Raw genomic sequence first — 19,842 nt, forward strand, 5'->3', positions numbered from 1 at the left:
GCCCCATTTTTAGCCAAAGAGGGGAATCCCCGTTCCCTAAAGAATGAGGACATCTCCGATGCCCTGGTGTGGAACACCTCATCCTGGGTGCAGATGCGGCGTAGACTGAGGAATTAGGAGTTGGGGATGGAGTCCTTACAGGAAGCAGGGTGGGAAGATGTGTGGTCCAGATAGCCATGGGAGTCAGTAGGTTTGTAGTAGATGTCGGTCAGTAGTCTGTTACCTGCGATGGAGATGGTGAGGTCTAGAAACGGTAGGGAGATGTCGGAAATGGTCCAGGTGTATTTGAGTGTTGGATGGAAGTTAGTGGTGAAATGGATGAAGTCAGTGAGATTTGCATGGGTGCAGGAGGTAGCACCAATGCAGTCGTCAATGCAGTGGAGGTAGTGTTCGGGGACAGGGCTACGGTACGCAGTGAACGAGGATTGTTCGACGTGAAATCATTTGCTCTTTCAGGCACAAATACTTCTTTAACTGATTCCCTGTACAGTGTCGTGTTCTCAAAGTCACATCAATACATTTTGCTTTATTCCTGTACAATTGAACTTGAACTTTCTCTGCTTAGTGAGTGTTAGTGCTAGTGAATGAGGCACTTTTATACCTATTGATGACAGCAAAGTACACCAATGAGTTTATATTGCCAAGTAATCTTTCATTTACATACTGGATTTTACAGCAGAGGTCATAATCTATCCAAGTAGCATTAACAAGATTTGTATTGTTTTTACTTGGATCACTTCTGTATGAGCCAGTGATTCAAGTGCCAGACTAGGACATCAATATGTAATCCACTTTACTCTCCTTGATATTTTAACGTTTCAGAGTCATACAACACAAAAGTTGCTGCCTTACAGCGCCAGAGACCCGGGTTCGATCCTGACTACGGGTGCTGTCTGTATGCAATTGGTACATTATCTATGTGACCGCGTGGGTTTTCTTTAGGTGCTGCAGTTTCCTCCCACACTCCAAAGACGTGCAGGTTTGTAGCTTAATTGGCTTCTGTAAATTGTTGCTGATATGTAGGATAGAACTAGCGTATGGGTGATCGATGGTCGATGCAGACTCGGTGGGCCAAAGGGCCTGTTTCCACCTCTAAACTAAATTAAACAAAGAGACAGGCTCCTCGACCCAACTGGTCTATGGTAAGTGTAGGAAGGAACTGCAGATGCTAGTTTAAATCGAAGATAGACACAAAATGCTGGAGTAACTCAGCTGGACAGGCAGCATCTCTGGAGAGAAGGAATGGGTGATGTTTCAGGTTGAGATCCTTCTTCAGGGTCAGGGGAGTGGGCAGTATTATGAGATAAAATGGAGTCAGAGACAGGAAGACTGGTGGGAGAACTGGGAAGGGGGAGGTGATGGAGAGAGAGGGAAAGCAAGGGCTACTTGAAGTTACAGAAGTCAATGTTCATACCGCTGGGGTGTAAACTACCGAAGTGAAATATGAGGTCGAATTTGCACTGGGCCTAACTCTGACAATGGAGGAGGCCCAGGCCAGAAAGGTCAGATTGGGAATGGGAAAGGGGAGGTAAAGTGCTGAGCAACCAATGGTCGATGGTGACCAAGCTACCAATCTGAGCTAGTCTCATTTAACCTCTAAATCTTTCCTATCCATGTCCCTGTCCAAAGGCTTTAAATGTTGCTATTGTACTTGTCTCAACTACTTCCTCTGGCAGCTCATTTCATACATGACTCGCTCTGTGTGGAGAAAATTGTCCCTCTGGTTCTTATTAAATCTTTCCCCTCACTCTGGGAAAAAACCTGTGTCCGTTCCCCATATCCATGTCCCTCATGACTTCAACCATGTCTATTAGATCACCCCCTCAGTCTCCTAGGCTCGATCAATGTCCTAGCTTGTCCAACCTCTCCTTATTTAGCCAGGGAGGAGTTGGTTGTGAACATGGGATGGAAGCTAGATGGGAAGACCTTGAATGGAGCATTATTCTTCATCACATCATTTTTCTGCAATTTTTAATTTTCAAAAATGTGGTATAATAGAAGAAAACAAAATAACAACATTCCTGTTGACGGGGAAAGTAATACAATCATGAAAGTCTCCATTTATGACTTATTTGATTTACATTTACATTTTGTTAGAATAGTCACATTTATCTTCCAATTTACCACGAGTTGTAAGGGACTCAGCTATTTTCATAACTCAATCGCAGCCAGAACCCACAAATCAAATGTTCCTCTTACATTCACCGCACAGTTCATTAAATTAGAACGAATCACCAGGGGGAAAAAAGTCACAAAACATTTTTAATACTGTACATCTGAAAATGATTGAATATTCCTAAAAGTCATTGCACATAATAAACACTAGTTGCTGGTTTAGGGTTCCTGGAAAGTCGCTCCTATGGCTTTTGAATGCGATAAACACCAATAAACCAGCTTTATCTCAGTATTTACACAGGTGTTTATGGTAAGCGTAGATATAGTGAAAACAAAAGTTAACTCTCGACAGTTCAGACTTGTTCATTAAAAGCCCACATCCACATTTCTATTTTGACCAGGCTGCTCAGCAAATACTTCACAATGGAGTCCAACGTGGGAATTTCTGAAGGCCATGCCAACATTAATATCCAGGTTCCAACCGTATAGACAGGATGAAAAACATCTTACATCGGCCAGCAAGTCAGAATTATTATCAAAAGTTGACATCTGAAAACTGCAGTTATTTTCGTTTCTAAAACCACCAATTGAATCCATAATAAATAGCCTTGGATAATAAATACACAAATCAGTTAAAGTAGCAGCAGCAGTGGTGGTATCTTACCTTGTACCTGCTGGGTCTGGTCCACATATCCGCCATCAGCAGAGCTTGGCATATCATGTGCTTCTCATTGAGAACTCTGGGAACTTTCACATGGTGGCTAGGATTTCTCTTTTGTCTGACAGAGTTGCTCGCCGTCGCGCCAATGCGTCCCGACGGTAATCTTCTCGTGCGTGCTTTAGATCCCGTGTAAACAGATTTCTTCACTTCCCTGTTATTCTTGTTGTATCGTCTAAACAGTAACGTGGAGCGCTCCTTTCTGTTACGGTTAAACTCATCTTCCATTCCTTCATCACAGGCATCATCCGAATCATCAAAATGGCTGACTGAAGGCCTCAGAGGAAAGCGGTTGACCAAATGACCTGCAACAAACCATTCAGTCAGTGGTTTCACCTTCAGCTTTCTTTGGTCTACGCCTAACCCTGCCTCTGTGGATCGCACGCTCGGACAAGCATAGTTATGGTTGTGTACACCCTCTACAACGCAGTCCTTTGGAAATTGCAGTAACGTGTGTGATGCACTAGTAAAAGCTGAAGATCGACAGGCATCTTCAACGTGGAAGAATGAAGTCTGCGGAGAACACTGTTCGGGATGAAAGACGTGGTTGTGCTTATCCTCACAGCTGACATGGTGCTTTTTCTTCAAGCAAGTGTCTTCTACTACTGCACGGTTGAACGTTGATGACGTACCCATTGAAGATTTTTCTTCGGTTGGGTTTTTGATCCCTTCACCCAAGACCGAGGGTTGAATCTCGAGGTTCCTGCGTGCATCTCCATCTGTTTGCGAGTGGCATGGCTTGAGGTTGTCTGACAACAAGCTAGAATCACATTGTCCCTGGTTAGACCGGCCTCTGTTTCCAGTGGGGCTCCCCACACTTGAGCCCGAGCCTCCCATTGCTCTACCCTGAAGCTCGACTCCACCTGCAGCATTGTATTTTGTCGTCAGTTGTGCCACAGACATGACTGACCCCGTCGTGTGTGCTACCCCCTGCAATTCTGCAGGAGCCTCAGCAGCACCCCGAAGGACTGACAGAGGATCTACAGCCAGCATTCCCTCATTGACAACATGGTTTATTTTAATAGCACAGCCCGAATTACTCAACCTATTTTCATCTTCAGCTGACTGGCCAGATATCATCTTACCTGGGCCCACAGTCGCAAACACAGAAGCAGCTATTCCTTCGGAGGTCATGATGAAAGAAGGACTCTTGGTATTCTTCTGATTATTTTCTTTGACTGTCATAGCATGGAGTATACGGTGGCGGTTCTGAAGATGTCCCTGCTGAAGCCTAGCATCAATAAAGGTTGAACTCAGAGCCTATCCCTTTAGTGGGAGTTTCAAAGTCAGCGAAACTTTACCAGTTGCTAAAACCCATGATCGTTCAAACAGTGAGCAGCTGGACTCTCAAGCATTGTATGACATAAAGGATTCTGTTCTGTATCTTCCACATTAGCTGGGAGAAATCAGCCATTTTGCAGGCTTAGAAATTCATGCTGCTTCCTTCACGATGGATATTACAAATCGTTTAGTGAAAAGCGATTTTGTTTTTTGCCTTTGCAGTTAAAGAAAATTATTTTTCCTCATGCAGTCTTCAAATTCATATTTCGTTTCACTGTAAAACCAAGAAAAAACAAATGAACGAGAGTTGCAGACATTTTCTATAAATAATATGTGACCATAAAAATCAGAATGGCAATGAGAAGTACAGTACGATATAAGGTGGAGGTTGTTCAGTACAATTAGCAATCGGGGTACAAAGAGAGAAGAGAGACACAAAATGCTGAGTAGCTCAGCAGGACAGGCAGCATAGAAACATAGAAAATAGGTGCAGGAGTAGGCCATTCGGACCTTCGAGCCACCACCGCCATTCAATGTCATTCATGGCTGATCCTCCAAAATCAGTACCCCGTTCCTGCTTTTTCCCCATATCCCTTGATTCCGTTAGCCCTAAAAGCTATATCTAATTGCTATATCTAATTGCTACCACAGTACGAGTTCATTCCAAGAGCTCCCCTGAGTTTAAAAAAAATAAAACTCATGCTAAGTACGGAGAATGAACGTAGTGGGTACGTCGGAGCTCGGGGACGTCTCTTTGCGGCTCGTAACACTAACGGCAGGTACTCGGGAAGACTCGCTAACGGCAGGTAAGCACGGGAAGACTCGTGAAGATTTTTCAACATGTCCACGAGAGCCCCGAGTACCGACGAGTGGCCATTACCATAAATCTCTGAGTTCGAATCAGGGCAAACTCGGGAGAGCTCTTGGAATGAACTTGTACCATGGGACAGGGCTTGTATTCTCTCTTGAAATAATCCAGTGAATTGGCCTCCACTGCCTTCTGTGGCAGAGGATTCCACAGATTCACAACTCTCTGGGTGAAAAAGTTTTTCCTCATCTCAGTTCTAAATGGCCTACCCCTTATTCTTAAACTGTGACCCCTGGTTCTGGACTCCCCCAACATCGGGAACATTTTGCCTGCATCTAGCGTGTCCAATCCCTTAAGAATTTTATATGTTTCTATAAGATCCCCTCTCGCCTTTCTAAATTCCAGTGAACGCAAGCCCAGTCGATCCATTCTCGACACGAAACGTCACCTATTCCTTCTTTCTGGAGATGCCGCCTGTCCCGCTGAGTTACTCCAGCATTTTGTATCTATCTTTGTTTTAAACCAACATCTGCTGTTCCTTCCTCTCCAAACTGTGCTAGTTATCTAAAAGTAATGTTTCGTTCCAATGTTGGTTCAAACTCAACCTTGCATGAATCAGTAGACAGTCGACATTTAGACTAGTAGATTTGCTACAGGAAATATTCCTTCCTTTTTAATTGGAGGAAACATGGTGTTATTTTATTCAAAAAATTGGAAATTAGTTAATTAACCAATATAAGCATTTTAATCAAAATCTATCACTTGTAACGTGGTTCTAACATTTAAATAACTTTATACTGGCCTTTATTGGTATCCTGATGCATGAAGGAAACATCTTAAACTTTAAGGGCAACCTCAGTGCACCAATTAACAGTCAAGGGCCTGTCCCATTTGGGCGTCATTTACACGTCATTTACGCGCCAACATTTACCCGTCACGACGCACATGGCGTGCATTACGCGCGCACGGTGCATAGTGACATATGCAGTCGCTTGCGGAGCACTAGGATTTGGGGATTCACAAAATCTTCGTGCGCCGCCTGCGTGACGCGCAAATGACGCCCAAGTGGGACAGGCCCTTAACTCATCGCACAAGGATTTATATAATCTGGAAATGTGAGCAGTTTGTGGGTGGAGCTGGTTTACATCTTGATGATTTTAGCGCAAACAAAATGTTTGCACAAAGAAAAAAGGCTCTCAGCAATTTGCATTTGCAATTCTTTGATCTATTGAACAGGTTTTACAATTCTCAGTGAATTGCTCTGCAAACAACCAAAGGGTTTAGTTATAAAGTAATTTCCTGCAGATTGGCAAGCTGACGCAGTTAAATATTTAATCAACTTGTCGTACTTTTCAAAATATAAAATATATTAGCCCGAGGATGTCAATCTGTTTTTCTTCTGAGAGTACAGAAGCCAATGTATGAGATAAGCATTTAATTAAATGCAATGCAGAGCAGCAGCAGTTACAGCGCCAGAGACCCAGGTTCGATCATGACTACAGGTGCTGCTTGTACAGAGTTTGTACATTCTCCCCGTGAACTGTGTGGGTCGTGACGTTTTGTTCAATATGTTAAAAAATGCTCGCGAGTAAAAAACGGTCGCCATGGAAAAAAATCGTTACTTTTTTTACTCGTAGGTTTAGTCATAGTAGGTCGGCATGTTAGTCGTAGGTAATCGAGGGTAGTCGAAGGTAGTCGTAGATAGTCATCATCATAGTCGAAGGGATATCGAAGGAGATCGAAGGAGATAGTCTTCACTCTCCACTATTCGGTGTCCAATTTTCCCGAAGTTAGTTGTAGCTAGTCGTGGATAGTCGAAGCTGGTCTTCAACATAGTCAAAGGAGATCGAAGGAGGTCTTCAACATAGTCAAAGAGGGTCTTCAACATGACATTTTTTCAAACTCTTCTAAATTCGCCAATTAGGTCGCCCAAGTGGGACAGCCCCTTTACATACAGCTGCCCTCACAAGTGCAACGACCCCTGAATTGCATGTCCATGGGCTAATGGGGACGATTTATTAATGAGTGAGAACCATTGAGATTTCTGAATAATCTGAATAATCAAATAGCGGATTATCAGAGTATTATTGTGGAACCAAATTCAATAGTACCATCGAAACTTGCCCGGAATAAATGGCAGAGATATGTAGCAGACCTATTAAACTGCTCTTTGAAACAGTCAAGAAGAATATATGAGATAAATATCTTCCTTCTGTGCTGCACAGTTCTTGATTCAATGTCCATGTTCAAATTAGAATTTAACATCAGATGAAATAATTTCCCATGTTTTTGAGAAGTTCTGTGTATTTATCAGTGCTGGCCTGTAGCTGTAGAAACTCACCGCAGGGATCAACCATGCAGACCGCTACACCACTTATTTAAAAAGCGTTGCTTTTCTTGATTGGTACAGGTTATGGGGAGAAGGCAGGAGAATGGGGTTAGGAGGGAGCGATCGATCAACCATGGTTGAATGGCAGCGTAGACTTGATGGGCTGAATGGTCTAAATTCTGCTCCTATTCCTTATGACCTTATGACCTTATCCCCATTTTCAGTTTTGATGGCTGGTACCTTGATAATCGCTCATCCTCGTCACTGTAAAACATTGATAATCTAATATCCAGTTGTTCAGAAATCACATTAGATGATCATCTGCTGATTACCAAGCAATTGGATGGCCGATTATCAGTATTACTGCCTGGGATCCCAGTAACATTGGACACACCAGCCCCCGTTCCCTCGCTCGCTGGCACCGTTCTCATGGTGCCGAGCACCGCCGGTTCCCACAGTCCCATGACCCTCATCATGGCCCCTGTTCTTGTTGACCTCACTGGGTCCCCCAATGCTCATGGTCGATCACTTAAGGGCGGCACGGTGACACAGTGGTGGAGTTGCTGCCTTACAGCGCTTGCAGCGCCAGAGACCCGGGTTTGATCCCGACTGCGGTTGCTGTCTGTAAAGAGTTTGTACATTCTCCCCGTGAGTTTTCCCCAAGATCTTCGGTTTCCTCCCACATTCCAAAGGCGTACAGGTTTGTAGGTTAATTGGCTTGGTGTAAGTGTAAAGTGTCCCTGGTGTGTGTAGGGTAGTGTTAATGTGCGGGGATCGCTGGTCAGTGCAGACTCGGTGGGCCGAAGGGCCTGTTTCTCTAAACTAAAACTCACCAGAGCACTCTGTTCTCACCACACCTTGTACTCCATCTGCCCACTCATGTAATCCATCTATATGTTTAAGAAGGAACTGTAGATGCTGGAAAATCGAAGGTACACAAAATGCTGGAGAAACTCAGCGGGTGCAGCAGCATCTATGGAGCGAAGGAAATAGGCAACGTTTCGGGCCGAAACCCGCTGAGTTAATCCATCTATATATTCCTTTGGAAAGACGAGGCAATGCAGAATCTGAAAAATGGTCCTGACCTGAAACGTCACTGGCCCATTCCCTCCCTAAATGCTGCCTGACCTGCTGAATTCCTCCAGCACTATTAGATACCTCTCTGCACATTCCACGTGTACCCCAGAACTGACGTTACCACATATCTTTGCATCATTGAACAATGCACTTGATCCCTTCATTTAAATAATTAATGGTGACTGTGAATGGGTGAAGCTTCAGCACTGATCCTCCTGGCACCCTACTAGTTGCCGAGATGGAAGTTATTCATTTACTGTTACTTAGTCGATTATCCTATGCACACATTGAGGATATCACTCATAATCCCCTAAGAATTGTTATTAGCATGGCACCTAATTGAATGCCTTCTGGAACACCAAAAATATTGGTCCCACCAGCTCCCATTTGTCCATCCTACACATTATATTCTCACAAGAACTTTATTAAAGTTAATGAACAGGATTTATTTCATAAAATCATATTGCTCTTGTCAATTGCATAATGATTGTCTAAGCATCCTCCTGGGTCTTAGTAATGAATTCTCATATTTTCCCCAATGTCAAATAACAGGTAAACGTATCTATGGTTTCTAGTTTTCAGTCTCCCCATTTTATCAAGGCTGATCTTGGAAAGTTCTGATCACAGGCCCTGATCAACCCAAACATTTCCACATTGATGTTGAATCCACCCCCGAGTCTATCCAGATATCCCCACCCTTGACCACTGGTCTCCTTTGGTCCACACCCATCACCTCCTCTCTGCTCCCATTGACCATGTCCACAAGCCCTTCCTTCCCCAAGCTCAAAAACATTCTTTACAGTCTTTACAATCATAAAGTCTTTATAAAACTTTCTTTACAATCGCAGATGATCATCTAATGCGAAGGAACTGCAGATACTGGTTGACAGTGAAGATAGACACAAAATAGCGGTTGACACTGAAGATAGACACAAAATCAGCCATGATCATATTGAATGGCGGTGCAGGCTCGAAGGGCCGAATGGCCTACTCCTGCACCTATTTTTCTATGTTTCTACTGGAGTAACTCAGCAGGACATGTCTGGAGAGAAGAAATGGGTGACATTGGAAGAAGGATCTCGACTTGAACCATCACCCGTTCCTTCTCCCCAGAGGTGCTGCCTGTCCCGCTGAGTTACTCCAGCATTCTGTGTCCATAATGTTCAGTTGATCGCTTAGCTCAACTTCACTGACGTTCGAGAAAGGTGCAAAGCCTAGAACCTGCTGCAGAAGCACTTCTTTAGTAGGACTGAGAGACATTTCACTGCCTTAAAACCTTGATATAGATACAAGTTGTTGCCAGTGGCTCTCTTGCAGTAAGTTGCAATGATATTCAAGTGAGGACCCAATCTAGATGTAACTGCTGTCTGCTGACCAGAGAGACATTAGTTGCAAAAAACAGAATGAACACGGGCCCCTCAAAATAATAAAAATTAAGCATGTCACTTATGTCTGTACAAGATGGCACTGCAGATGTTGGTTTACACCGAAGATCGACACAAATTGCCAGAGTAACTCAGTGGGACAGGCAGCATCTCTGGAGATAAGGAATGGGTGATGTTTCGGGTAGAGACCCTTCTTCAGATGGTCTGAAGAAGGGTCCCGAATATAAATGTACATATTGGCATAGGAAAATTCACGTCAACGAGTTAAAGTGCAAAAAGTGGCTTATAAATCAACTTTCAAATATTGCACATGACTTTGAAAGGCAGAGCCTAAATGCGAATCATTTCTTTAAAAAAAGATGAACATAAATATTGCAGATTTAAATGACATTGCAATTATCCACATGTTGCGAAAGTAATACTTTGTATGAATGATAATGCAGGGAAGTGATTCAAGAACACAGCAGTAGACTGCTTAGAACAGTAAATTCATACAAGTATCATGTCATGATGAACAGATAACAGTGGAAATCATATTCACCAATATATTTGCCATTTTTAGGAATCAAAGGGGCAATGCTAACATTTCACTGGCATATTGATCACTTACCATTCAATGGATGAAGAGCATACTTCAAAAAATAGATTATCGTTGCCAAATTAATATCATTTTAACGGAGCTCTTTGTAATGGACAGACACAAAATGCTGGAGTAACTCAGCGGGACAGACACCATCTCTGGAGAGAAGGAATGGGTGACGTTTCGGGTCGAGACCCTTCTTCAGACCCTTCCTATAATGGATTTAGAGGATGGGCTTGCCAACACCGCACCAGCCAGCTACCCAGCCTCTGCTTCCAATGCCATGTGGTGCAGCAGTGATCCCATCACTCACAGCACAGTACAGTTGGAGCGACTGTTATTGCCACAACAGCAGCTGCATCAACCGGAGAAGAAGGGCTCGCTGGTGCAGACCAGCGGCATCGCCATCTAGTTTTTGTGGTGAAACGACACAAAGTGCTGCAGTAACTCAGCTGATTGAGTCAGTCTGAAGGGTCCCGACATCATCTATCCATGTTCTCCAGAGATGCTGCCTGACCCACTGAGTTACTCCAGCACTGTGTGTCCTCTTGTGTATTAACCTTCATCTGCAGTTCTTTGTTTCAGGTACATACAATGATCCAATACCTTGGATAGACACAAAAAGCTGGAGGAAATCAGCAGGTCAGACGGCATCTCTGGAGCAAAGGAATAGGTGACGTTTCGGGTCAATAGACAATAGACAATAGGTGCAGGAATAGGTCATTCGGCACTTCGAGCCAGCACTGCCATTCACTGTGATCATGATCGAGACCCTTCATCAGACTGAGAGTCAGGGGAAAGGGAAATGAGATGTAGATGGTGATATAGAGATATAGAACAAATGAATGTAAGATATGCAAAAAAGTAATGATGAAAGGGGAAACAGGCCATCGTTAGCTGTAGGCAATGGTGAAAGTGAGTTACAGACAATGAGACTCAACAAGATGACTTTGAAGCTGGTATGACTTGGGCAGGTGAGGGATGGAAAGAGAGGGGATGCAAGGGTTACTTAAAGTTAGAGGAATCAATATTCCTACCGCTGATAATACCTTACTCGGTTATAGTGGACAATCGACAATAACGGACTCTGTTCCCCCTTGTGGTCTGTTATAACAAGGGTTTACAGTATACAAATTATCTCTACACAAGGAAACTATATTTTTCATTTCCTGCAGCAACAGAGAACTGTTTTAAAAGGGAATTGGAATAATTGCCTCCCCAACCTTAATTTACCTCAAAGCAAAATCATACCTTTGTCTCACGAATAATCAAAGATCCTATAGTGGAGGAAGATAGACCACTCCTGCTAAATGCAATGGGCTGACGTGTAGTACGCAATGGAGCAGAACGTGGGCCTTTTTTTCATCCATTTCAGTAACCCGACCCAACCCGACTCGCAGTGTAATCAACGTTGCGGGGGAACAGTTTGTGTTAATTCTGAAAATGAGGAGAAGATTTTTACCAAAGAACGTTTATTTTTACAAGGATCTCCGCACAAGTATCTTTGCTCCGCTATGGGATCTTTGGTGCGGAGACGGAAGCCGGTTACGGAAATGGGGCTGAAAATTACCCATGAATCTGCCCATGACCGTACATCTTTTTCGTCGAGTGGTCTATCTTGCTCGCTATAGGATCTTTGGTAATAATGCAGCATGTTTGTTTCAGTAGACTCAGTTGATATGGGTCAGGGTACACAAGTCAACTTAACCTACAAAGTAAAAATATTTTTTCCAGGGACACCCGTCAAAAGAATACTTATTGTGCTTATGTTTAAGATGGAACTGCAGATGCTGGAAAATCGAAGGTAGACAAAAATGCTGGAGAAACTCAGCGGGTGAGGCAGCATCTATGGAGCAAAGGAAATAGGCGACATTTCGGGTCGAAACCCTTCTTCAGACTCTTATTGTGCTTATATCATGAGTTCGATAAAGGGCCTCGACCCGAAATGTCGCCTTTTCCTTCTCTCCAGAGATGCTGTCTGACCCACTGAGTTACTCCAGCTTTTGGGTCTATCTTTAAACCAGCATCTGCAGTCTCTTCTGACACATTTTATACACAAATGTCTGCAGGGACATGCCAAACATTTACTCAACATTCAATGGTGTAGTCTCAAAATGACACATGTCTATGGTTTAAAAGAAAGTCTTGCATTTTCATGAAAGTACCTTACCAGAGAACTGCTGTGTGAATACTGTTGTACAAATTCCAGTTACAAAGTTGCCTTCCGCTATTTTGATATACTAACACTACCTAATGAAATATGCAGTCCAACTTTTTACTGATTCTTATAAGTTTCACCATGCAAAGTGCATTTCCATTCTGCTTCTATCAATATTGGTTTCATGTTGAATCCCACACACGGCTTTTTCTCAATGGGAACAGTGAAACCCAGGTATTATAGTTTAACAGAAAAGGCATCTCAATTAGTGAATGACTAACTAACTCAAGCTATATATCATAATTGGGTCAGTTGCATATTATCTGTTTAAATATTTGTGTTTGGATTGGATTAGATTGATCCAGCCTGGTATTTTATCCAGTTAAGTTTAATATTTCAACTGCCTCTGCTTTTTTATTGATAGCAATATACTTGCAGCATTGCCAGTCTCTTTTCCTGCATATGGTTTAGATGAACCGAGGTAGATTCTTTGGTTGCGTAAATTAACCTAGGAAGCAAAAATAAGTAAGGGGGGGTGGAGGGGGGGGGGGACTGTTGCATACGCAAGAACAAGCAAGATTCATTATTGCAAGGAAATGCGAAGGGGAGAGGAATTTATGAGATTGCACTGCTCGGAGCAGTACAGACCTAACATATTGAACAGCCGTGTACTGTGCTGTGATAAGCAAAACGAAGTATTGGAAACGGATAGGAAGAAACTGTAGATGTCGGTTTACACCGAAGACAGACACAAAATGCTGGAGTAACTCAGCGAGACAGGTAGCATCTCTGGTGAGAAGGAATGGTCTCAACCCGAACCATCACCCATTCCTTCTCTCCAGAGATGCTGCCTGTCCCGCTGAGTTACTCCAGCATTTTGTGTCTATCTATTGGAATTGGAGTTGGTTTTGATGAGCCATGGTCGGGTCAGGTTTAGTTTCTACAGCTGAGCAGGGCTCCACTCAACATCTTGTCATCAGCATTAAAATATGACTTAAACGATAAACCCAGGCCACGGTACGTCACCTGGACATATTCCCTTGTACGCACATATGCAGCTCAATTAACCATTAAAGACCAAACAGGATTCTGAAGCTATAACTATGACTTTGGACCATTTTCTTTGAAATCCTCAAACATATACCCTATTGTTCGGCATGTAGATTTGACATGTTTTGGCTTTGCTTAGTGTTCTACATTCTCTGAGCTAAGTTAAGGTGTAGATGCTCGCTCCTCTTGAAGTAATTCTGGACATTAGGAGAGCTCCCCCTCCCCTCACCCCACTCACCATCAACAACACCACAGTCACATCTGTGAAGTCTTTTAAGTTCCTGGGAACCATCATCTCCAAGGACCTTAAATGGGGTCCATCGACTCCACAGTCAAAAAGGCACAACAGAGGATGTACTTCCTGCGGCAGTTGAGGAAGCACAATCTGCCACAGGCAATGATGGTCCAATTCTACACGGCCATTGTAGAGTCTGTTCTCACCTTCTCCATCATGGTCTGGTTTGGCTCAGCCACCAATCACGACATCCAGAGGCGGCAGCGGATCGTCCGGTCAGCTGAGAAGGTTATTGGCTGCAACCTTCCTTCCATTGATGAACTGTACACTGCAAGGGCCAGGAAGCGAGCGGGTAAGACCATGTTTGACCCCTCTCACCCTGGCCACAAACTCTTTAAATCACTTCCCTCTGGAAGGCGACTCCGGACTGTCAAAGCTGCCACAGCCAGACATTAAACAGCGTTTTTCCACGACTAGTAGCTCTACTCAATAACCAAAAATCAGTAGCCTCCTTTAGCTCTGGTATTTTACTTCGGAGTCACGTGAGTGACTACGTGAAGACCCCGCCAGCACGCGTGCGCGACATAGCATCTCACGCAGTGCAACAGCGACGGGCGGGGGTGGAGCGCTCCCGCGGCAAAATTGAAACGGACCTACAAGGTAAGGGACATTATATTAAAGATGTATTCTTCCCCTTGCTGTGCTTTATGTTACAGCACGTTGGACAAGGGGAAGAAAAAACGGACCTGGACCACAGGCTGCCGCGGGAAACCAGGTAGGTCCCAGCAGCCGCCAGCCACGGCCTTCCAGCGGATCCAGGACCGCAGGCTGCCGCGGAGAACCAGGTAGGTCCCGGCAGCCACGGGCTTCCAGCGGCTCCAGGACCACAGGCTGCGGGGAACCAGGTAGGTCCCGGCAGCCAATAAACCACGGACGCCCAGTGGTTCCAGGACCGCAGGCTGCGGGGAACCAGGTAGGTTCCGGCAGCCGACAGCCATGGGCAAACAGCGGTACCAGGACCGCAGGCTGCGGAGAACTAGGGAAAGTTCCAGCAGCCGACAAGCCATGGGCAAACAGCGGTTCCAGGACCGCAGGCTGCGGGGAACCAGGTAGGTTCCGGCAGCCGACAGCCATGGGCAAACAGCGGCTCCAGGGCCGCAGGCTGTGAGGAACTAGGAAGGTTCCGGCAGCCAACAAGCCATGGGCAAACAGCGGCTCCAGGGCCGCAGGCTGTGAGGAACTAGGAAGGTTCCGGCAGCCGACAGCCATGGGCAAACAGCGGCTCCAGGGCCACAGGCTGTGAGGAACTAGGAAGGTTCCGGCAGCCAACAAGCCATGGGCAAACAGAGGTTCCAGGACCGCAGGCTGTGGGGAACTAGGAAGGTTCCGGCAGCCGACAGCCGGGTACGACCAGCGCAGGCTGAGCCCAGCACCGCGAGCTGTATACCTGGAAACAACACAGCGGGCTGCAGGCAGGCAGGAGTCGGTCCGGCCGATAGACTCAGGGAGTCCGGCCAGAAGGGCGCACTGCCCAAGGGTAGTGAAAGTGACCGTTTTTTTTTTTTTTTTTTTTTTTTTAAATCAAAAATATTTATTCAAATATTAAAATTGTATTTACAATACAATAAAACAAAACACCACCATAATGCAATATCAACAATTATGCTAATCAACTGCTAAACAACTATATTACAATCCTTGTCAAGGATACATTCAACCTCCCTCGGTGCCCAGCGGTCGCGGAACTCCCTCAGGGTGGTGAAAGTGACCGTTGGCGTGGTTACTAAGGTCCACTTACCGACTCCAAGCTGAATCCAGCGCCATGAGTCGTACAGCTCAAAGCAGCGCAGCAGGCTGGAGGCAAAGCCCAGCAGGATTCAGCCCGGCCGATCATACTCATCTGAGTCCGGCCGAAGCGGCGCGCTGCCCGAGTGCAGCAGAGGTCCGCCCGTGACTTGCTCCGGGAGATGGAGCAAGCTCACTATGGGAGTCTTCGCACTCCCACAACAGCACCTTATCGAGGGCTGTAAAACAATGCATCTCCCTCGGGTAACTTTGAGGGTATGAGACGTGAATTGGCCAAGATTGACTGGCAATTAATTCTAAAAGGGTTGACGGTGGATATGCAATGGAAGACATTTAAAGACTGCATGGGTGAACTACAAAAATTGTTCATCCCAGTTTGGCAAAAGAATAAATCAGGGAAGGTAGTGCATCCGTGGATAACAAGGGAAATCAGGGATAGTATCAAAGCGAAGGATGATGCGTACAAATTAGCCAGAAAAAGCAGCATACCGGAGGACTGGGAGAAATTCAGAGACCAGCATAGGAGGACAAAGGGCTTAATTAGGAAAGGAAAAATAGATTATGAAAGAAAACTGGCAGGGAACATAAAAACTGACTGCAAAAGTTTTTATAGATATGTGAAAAGAAAGAGATTAGTTAAAACAAATGTAGGTCCCTTGCAGTCAGAAACAGGTGAGTTAATCATGGGGAACAAGGATATGGCGGACCAATTGAATAACTACTTTGGTTCCGTCTTCACTAAGGAAGACATAAATAATCTGCCGGAAATAGCAGGGGACCGCGGGTCAAAGGAGTTGGAGGAATTGAGTGAAATCCAGGTTAGCCGGGAAGTGGTGTTGGGTAAATTAAATGGATTAAAGGCCGATAAATCCCCAGGGCCAGATAGGCTGCATCCCAGAGTACTTAAGGAAGTAGCTCCAGAAATAGTGGATGCATTAGTAATAATCTTTCAAAACTCTTTAGATTCTGGAGTAGTTCCTGAGGATTGGCGGGTAGCAAACGTAACCCCACTTTTTAAGAAGGGGGGGGAGAGAGAAAACGGGGAATTACAGACCAGTTAGTCTAACATCGGTAGTGGGGAAACTGCTAGAGTCAGTTATTAAAGATGGGATAGCAGCACATTTGGAAAGTGGTGAAATCATTGGACAAAGTCAGCATGGATTTACAAAAGGTAAATCATGTCTGACGAATCTTATAGAATTTTTCGAGGATGTAACTAGTAGCGTGGATAGGGGAGAACCAGTGGATGTGGTGTATCTGGACTTCCAGAATGCTTTCGACAAGGTCCCACATAAGAGATTAGTTTACAAACTTAAAGCACACGGCATTGGGGGTTCAGTATTGATGTGGATAGAGAACTGGCTGGCAAACAGGAAGCAAAGAGTAGGAGTAAACGGGTCCTTTTCACAATGGCAGGCAGTGACTAGTGGGGTAACACAAGGCTCAGTGCTGGGACCCCAGCTATTTACAATATATATTAATGATCTGGATGAGGGAATTGAAGGCAATATCTCCAAGTTTGCGGATGACACTAAGCTGGGGGGCAGTGTTAGCTGTGAGGAGGATGCTAGGAGACTGCAAGGTGACTTGGATAGGCTGGGTGAGTGGGCAAATGTTTGGCAGATGCAGTATAATGTGGATAAATGTGAGGTTATCCATTTTGGTGGCAAAAACAGGAAAGCAGACTATTATCTAAATGGTGGCTGACTAGGAAAAGGGGAGATGCAGCGAGACCTGGGTGTCATGGTACACCAGTCATTGAAAGTGCAGCAGGCAGTGAAGAAAGCGAATGGTATGTTAGCTTTCATAGCAAAAGGATTTGAGTATAGGAGCAGGGAGGTTCTACTGCAGTTGTACAGGGTCTTGGTGAGACCACACCTGGAGTATTGCGTACAGTTTTGGTCTCCAAATCTGAGGAAGGACATTATTGCCATAGAGGGAGTGCAGAGAAGGTTCACCAGACTGATTCCTGGGATGTCAGGACTGTCTTATGAAGAAAGACTGGATAGACTTGGTTTATACTCTCTAGAATTTAGGAGATTGAGAGGGGATCTTATAGAAACTTATAAAATTCTTAAGGGGTTGGACAGGCTAGATGCAGGAAGATTGCTCCCGATGTTGGGGAAGTCCAGGACAAGGGGTCACAGCTTAAGGATAAGGGGGAAATCCTTTAAAACCGAGATGAGAAGAACTTTTTTCACACAGAGAGTGGTGAATCTCTGGAACTCTCTGCCACAGAGGGTAGTCGAGGCCAGTTCATTGGCTATATTTAAGAGGGAGTTAGATGTGGCCCTTGTGGCTAAGGGGATCAGAGGGTATGGAGAGAAGGCAGGTACGGGATACTGAGTTGGATGATCAGCCATGATCATATTGAATGGCGGTGCAGGCTCGAAGGGCCGAATGGCCTACTCCTGCACTTAATTTCTATGTTTCTATGTTTCTATGTTTCCCTCGATAGAGGAATGCATTGTGGACCAGGGCTGGGCTGGTCCGGAAGAAAGGGACGTGGCTGAAGAAAATGGCAGTGTGCAGGGGGTGCAGAATCCTAAGGAGCTATTGGGAGTGATCACCAAAATTACGGATCAACGAAAAGTACCATTACAGACGAAGCTGGCGGCCAGCATCGACTACCTGTACTTCCATCTTCTGCAGGAACAGGCAACGAAATTACGCAGAAGTATAGGTCTCCTGTGAACTTTACTTCGTTAAAATGCCTGCAGCAAACAATGCGATCTGGGGGTACAGTGGGACTGGCACAAAAACCCAGGAGGTCAAACTACAGAAGATGTTAAAACTTCTGACAGCGGGCATATCATTGGTTGCTCGCCCAGATGATGGTACAGAGATGACAGCAGGATTGACATTGCTCCGCTATACACACTATGAGATCAATTGCTTGCGAGAGCACAGTAAACCTGCACTAAACCCAAAATTTGCAAGGTTGTGCAAAATAGCTGCAACACAACCAGGGGGGAAACTTGTTTAAACAAGTAAAAAAACTCGACGAAGAGATTAAAGCCGTCGGGCTCATAACAGCGTCATCAGCAACAACAGCACCCCTGTGCATCCACCAGCAGGTATCAACACCTGGGCGCTGGTGAAAGCATGAGGGCCGCGCAGCACCACGAAGGTCCTTTTTTAGGCCAAGGCCCAGAGCGACCCTCATGGAAAACGTGCCAACCCCGCACTTCTGCGGAAGAGGCAGAAATTGAAGAAAGGGACGTACCACCGGCAACCAAGGAGGTAGGTGGATCTGGCTCCTTCCAGAACACAAAGGTGTACGACCTGTTACACTTGTTTTGGGAGACATGGAGGGATCATTGTCAATACCTAAAATTTACCTGGATGGGGCAACAATGGCAGAGTATAGCGTTGCCTAATGGCCTAACTTCAGCCCCAAGACTTTTCACCAAGATATTAAAACGGGCCTTGGCAATATTAGAAACAAAAACATATTGTCATGGCATATCTTGATGATATATCAATAATGGGTGAAACTCTGGGGTCATCTCCATCCAGATAAATCTAAGTTGACGGCATCCACAACTGGACTTTCTGGGATTTACAATTAACGTTATCCATATGTCTGTAACATTGCCAAAGAGTAAAGCAGACTTGGCGGAAGCCTACAACAAAATGAATTATTACAAAATAACCCATCATTAGTAATCATCATTACTAAAAACTGGTGTTGGGTGCGTTTTATGGGCTAAAAGCCTACTGCTAACAATGCACCATCTGCATGTCCGCCTACGAATTGATAATATCACAGTGGTGGCATATATTAATCATATGGGAGAAAAGATCGATATCATGTGTCAATCTGGCCAATATATTTGGCTATGGTGTGTTGACATACATATTTGGCTATCAGCAAACTTACCTACCAGGTAAGCTCAATACTGTGGCACACACCAGGTCATGAAAATTCAATGACAGCACCGAATGGCTATTGGACCACATAAAAGTTGCTGATATTACCAAAAGAGGGACACCAGATATCGATCCATTTGCATCTAGACCCAGTCACCAGTTACCAACATATGCCGCTTGTGAACCACACTTGGGGCAGCAGCAATGGACGTTACTCACTGAATGGGGAATAATTGTTTACAATGTTTTTTCCCTCCTGCCTCATCAGTCGGATCCTAAGCAAAAACACATATGGACTCAACATCAAGTGTCTTGAAAGTACCTGATTGGCCTACACAGCCATGGATCCCTGTGGTCTCGGACATAGTCTCTGAACCATAGTCCACCATGCTAGATCCGGGCTGGCGGACAGGACCATGAGCTTGAT

The 19,842-nt window shown here is 44.9% G+C and overlaps 1 protein-coding gene across 1 annotated transcript in view; it reads right to left on the bottom strand.

Moving 5' to 3' along the window:
- Positions 1–2,693: 2,693 nt before the first annotated feature.
- LOC116980993 (1-phosphatidylinositol 4,5-bisphosphate phosphodiesterase epsilon-1-like) overlaps positions 2,694–19,842 on the bottom strand; it is a 38,214-nt gene continuing 21,065 nt past the window's right edge. The window contains exon 2 of the mRNA XM_033033575.1: positions 2,694–4,388. Coding sequence (XP_032889466.1) covers positions 2,744–4,018 — 1,275 coding nt within the window. The 5' untranslated portion in view covers positions 4,019–4,388 and the 3' untranslated portion in view covers positions 2,694–2,743. The remainder of the gene's footprint in view (positions 4,389–19,842) is intronic.

This window comes from Amblyraja radiata, chromosome 15, assembly GCF_010909765.2.
Source record: "Amblyraja radiata isolate CabotCenter1 chromosome 15, sAmbRad1.1.pri, whole genome shotgun sequence".
Lineage (NCBI taxonomy): Eukaryota > Metazoa > Chordata > Chondrichthyes > Rajiformes > Rajidae > Amblyraja > Amblyraja radiata.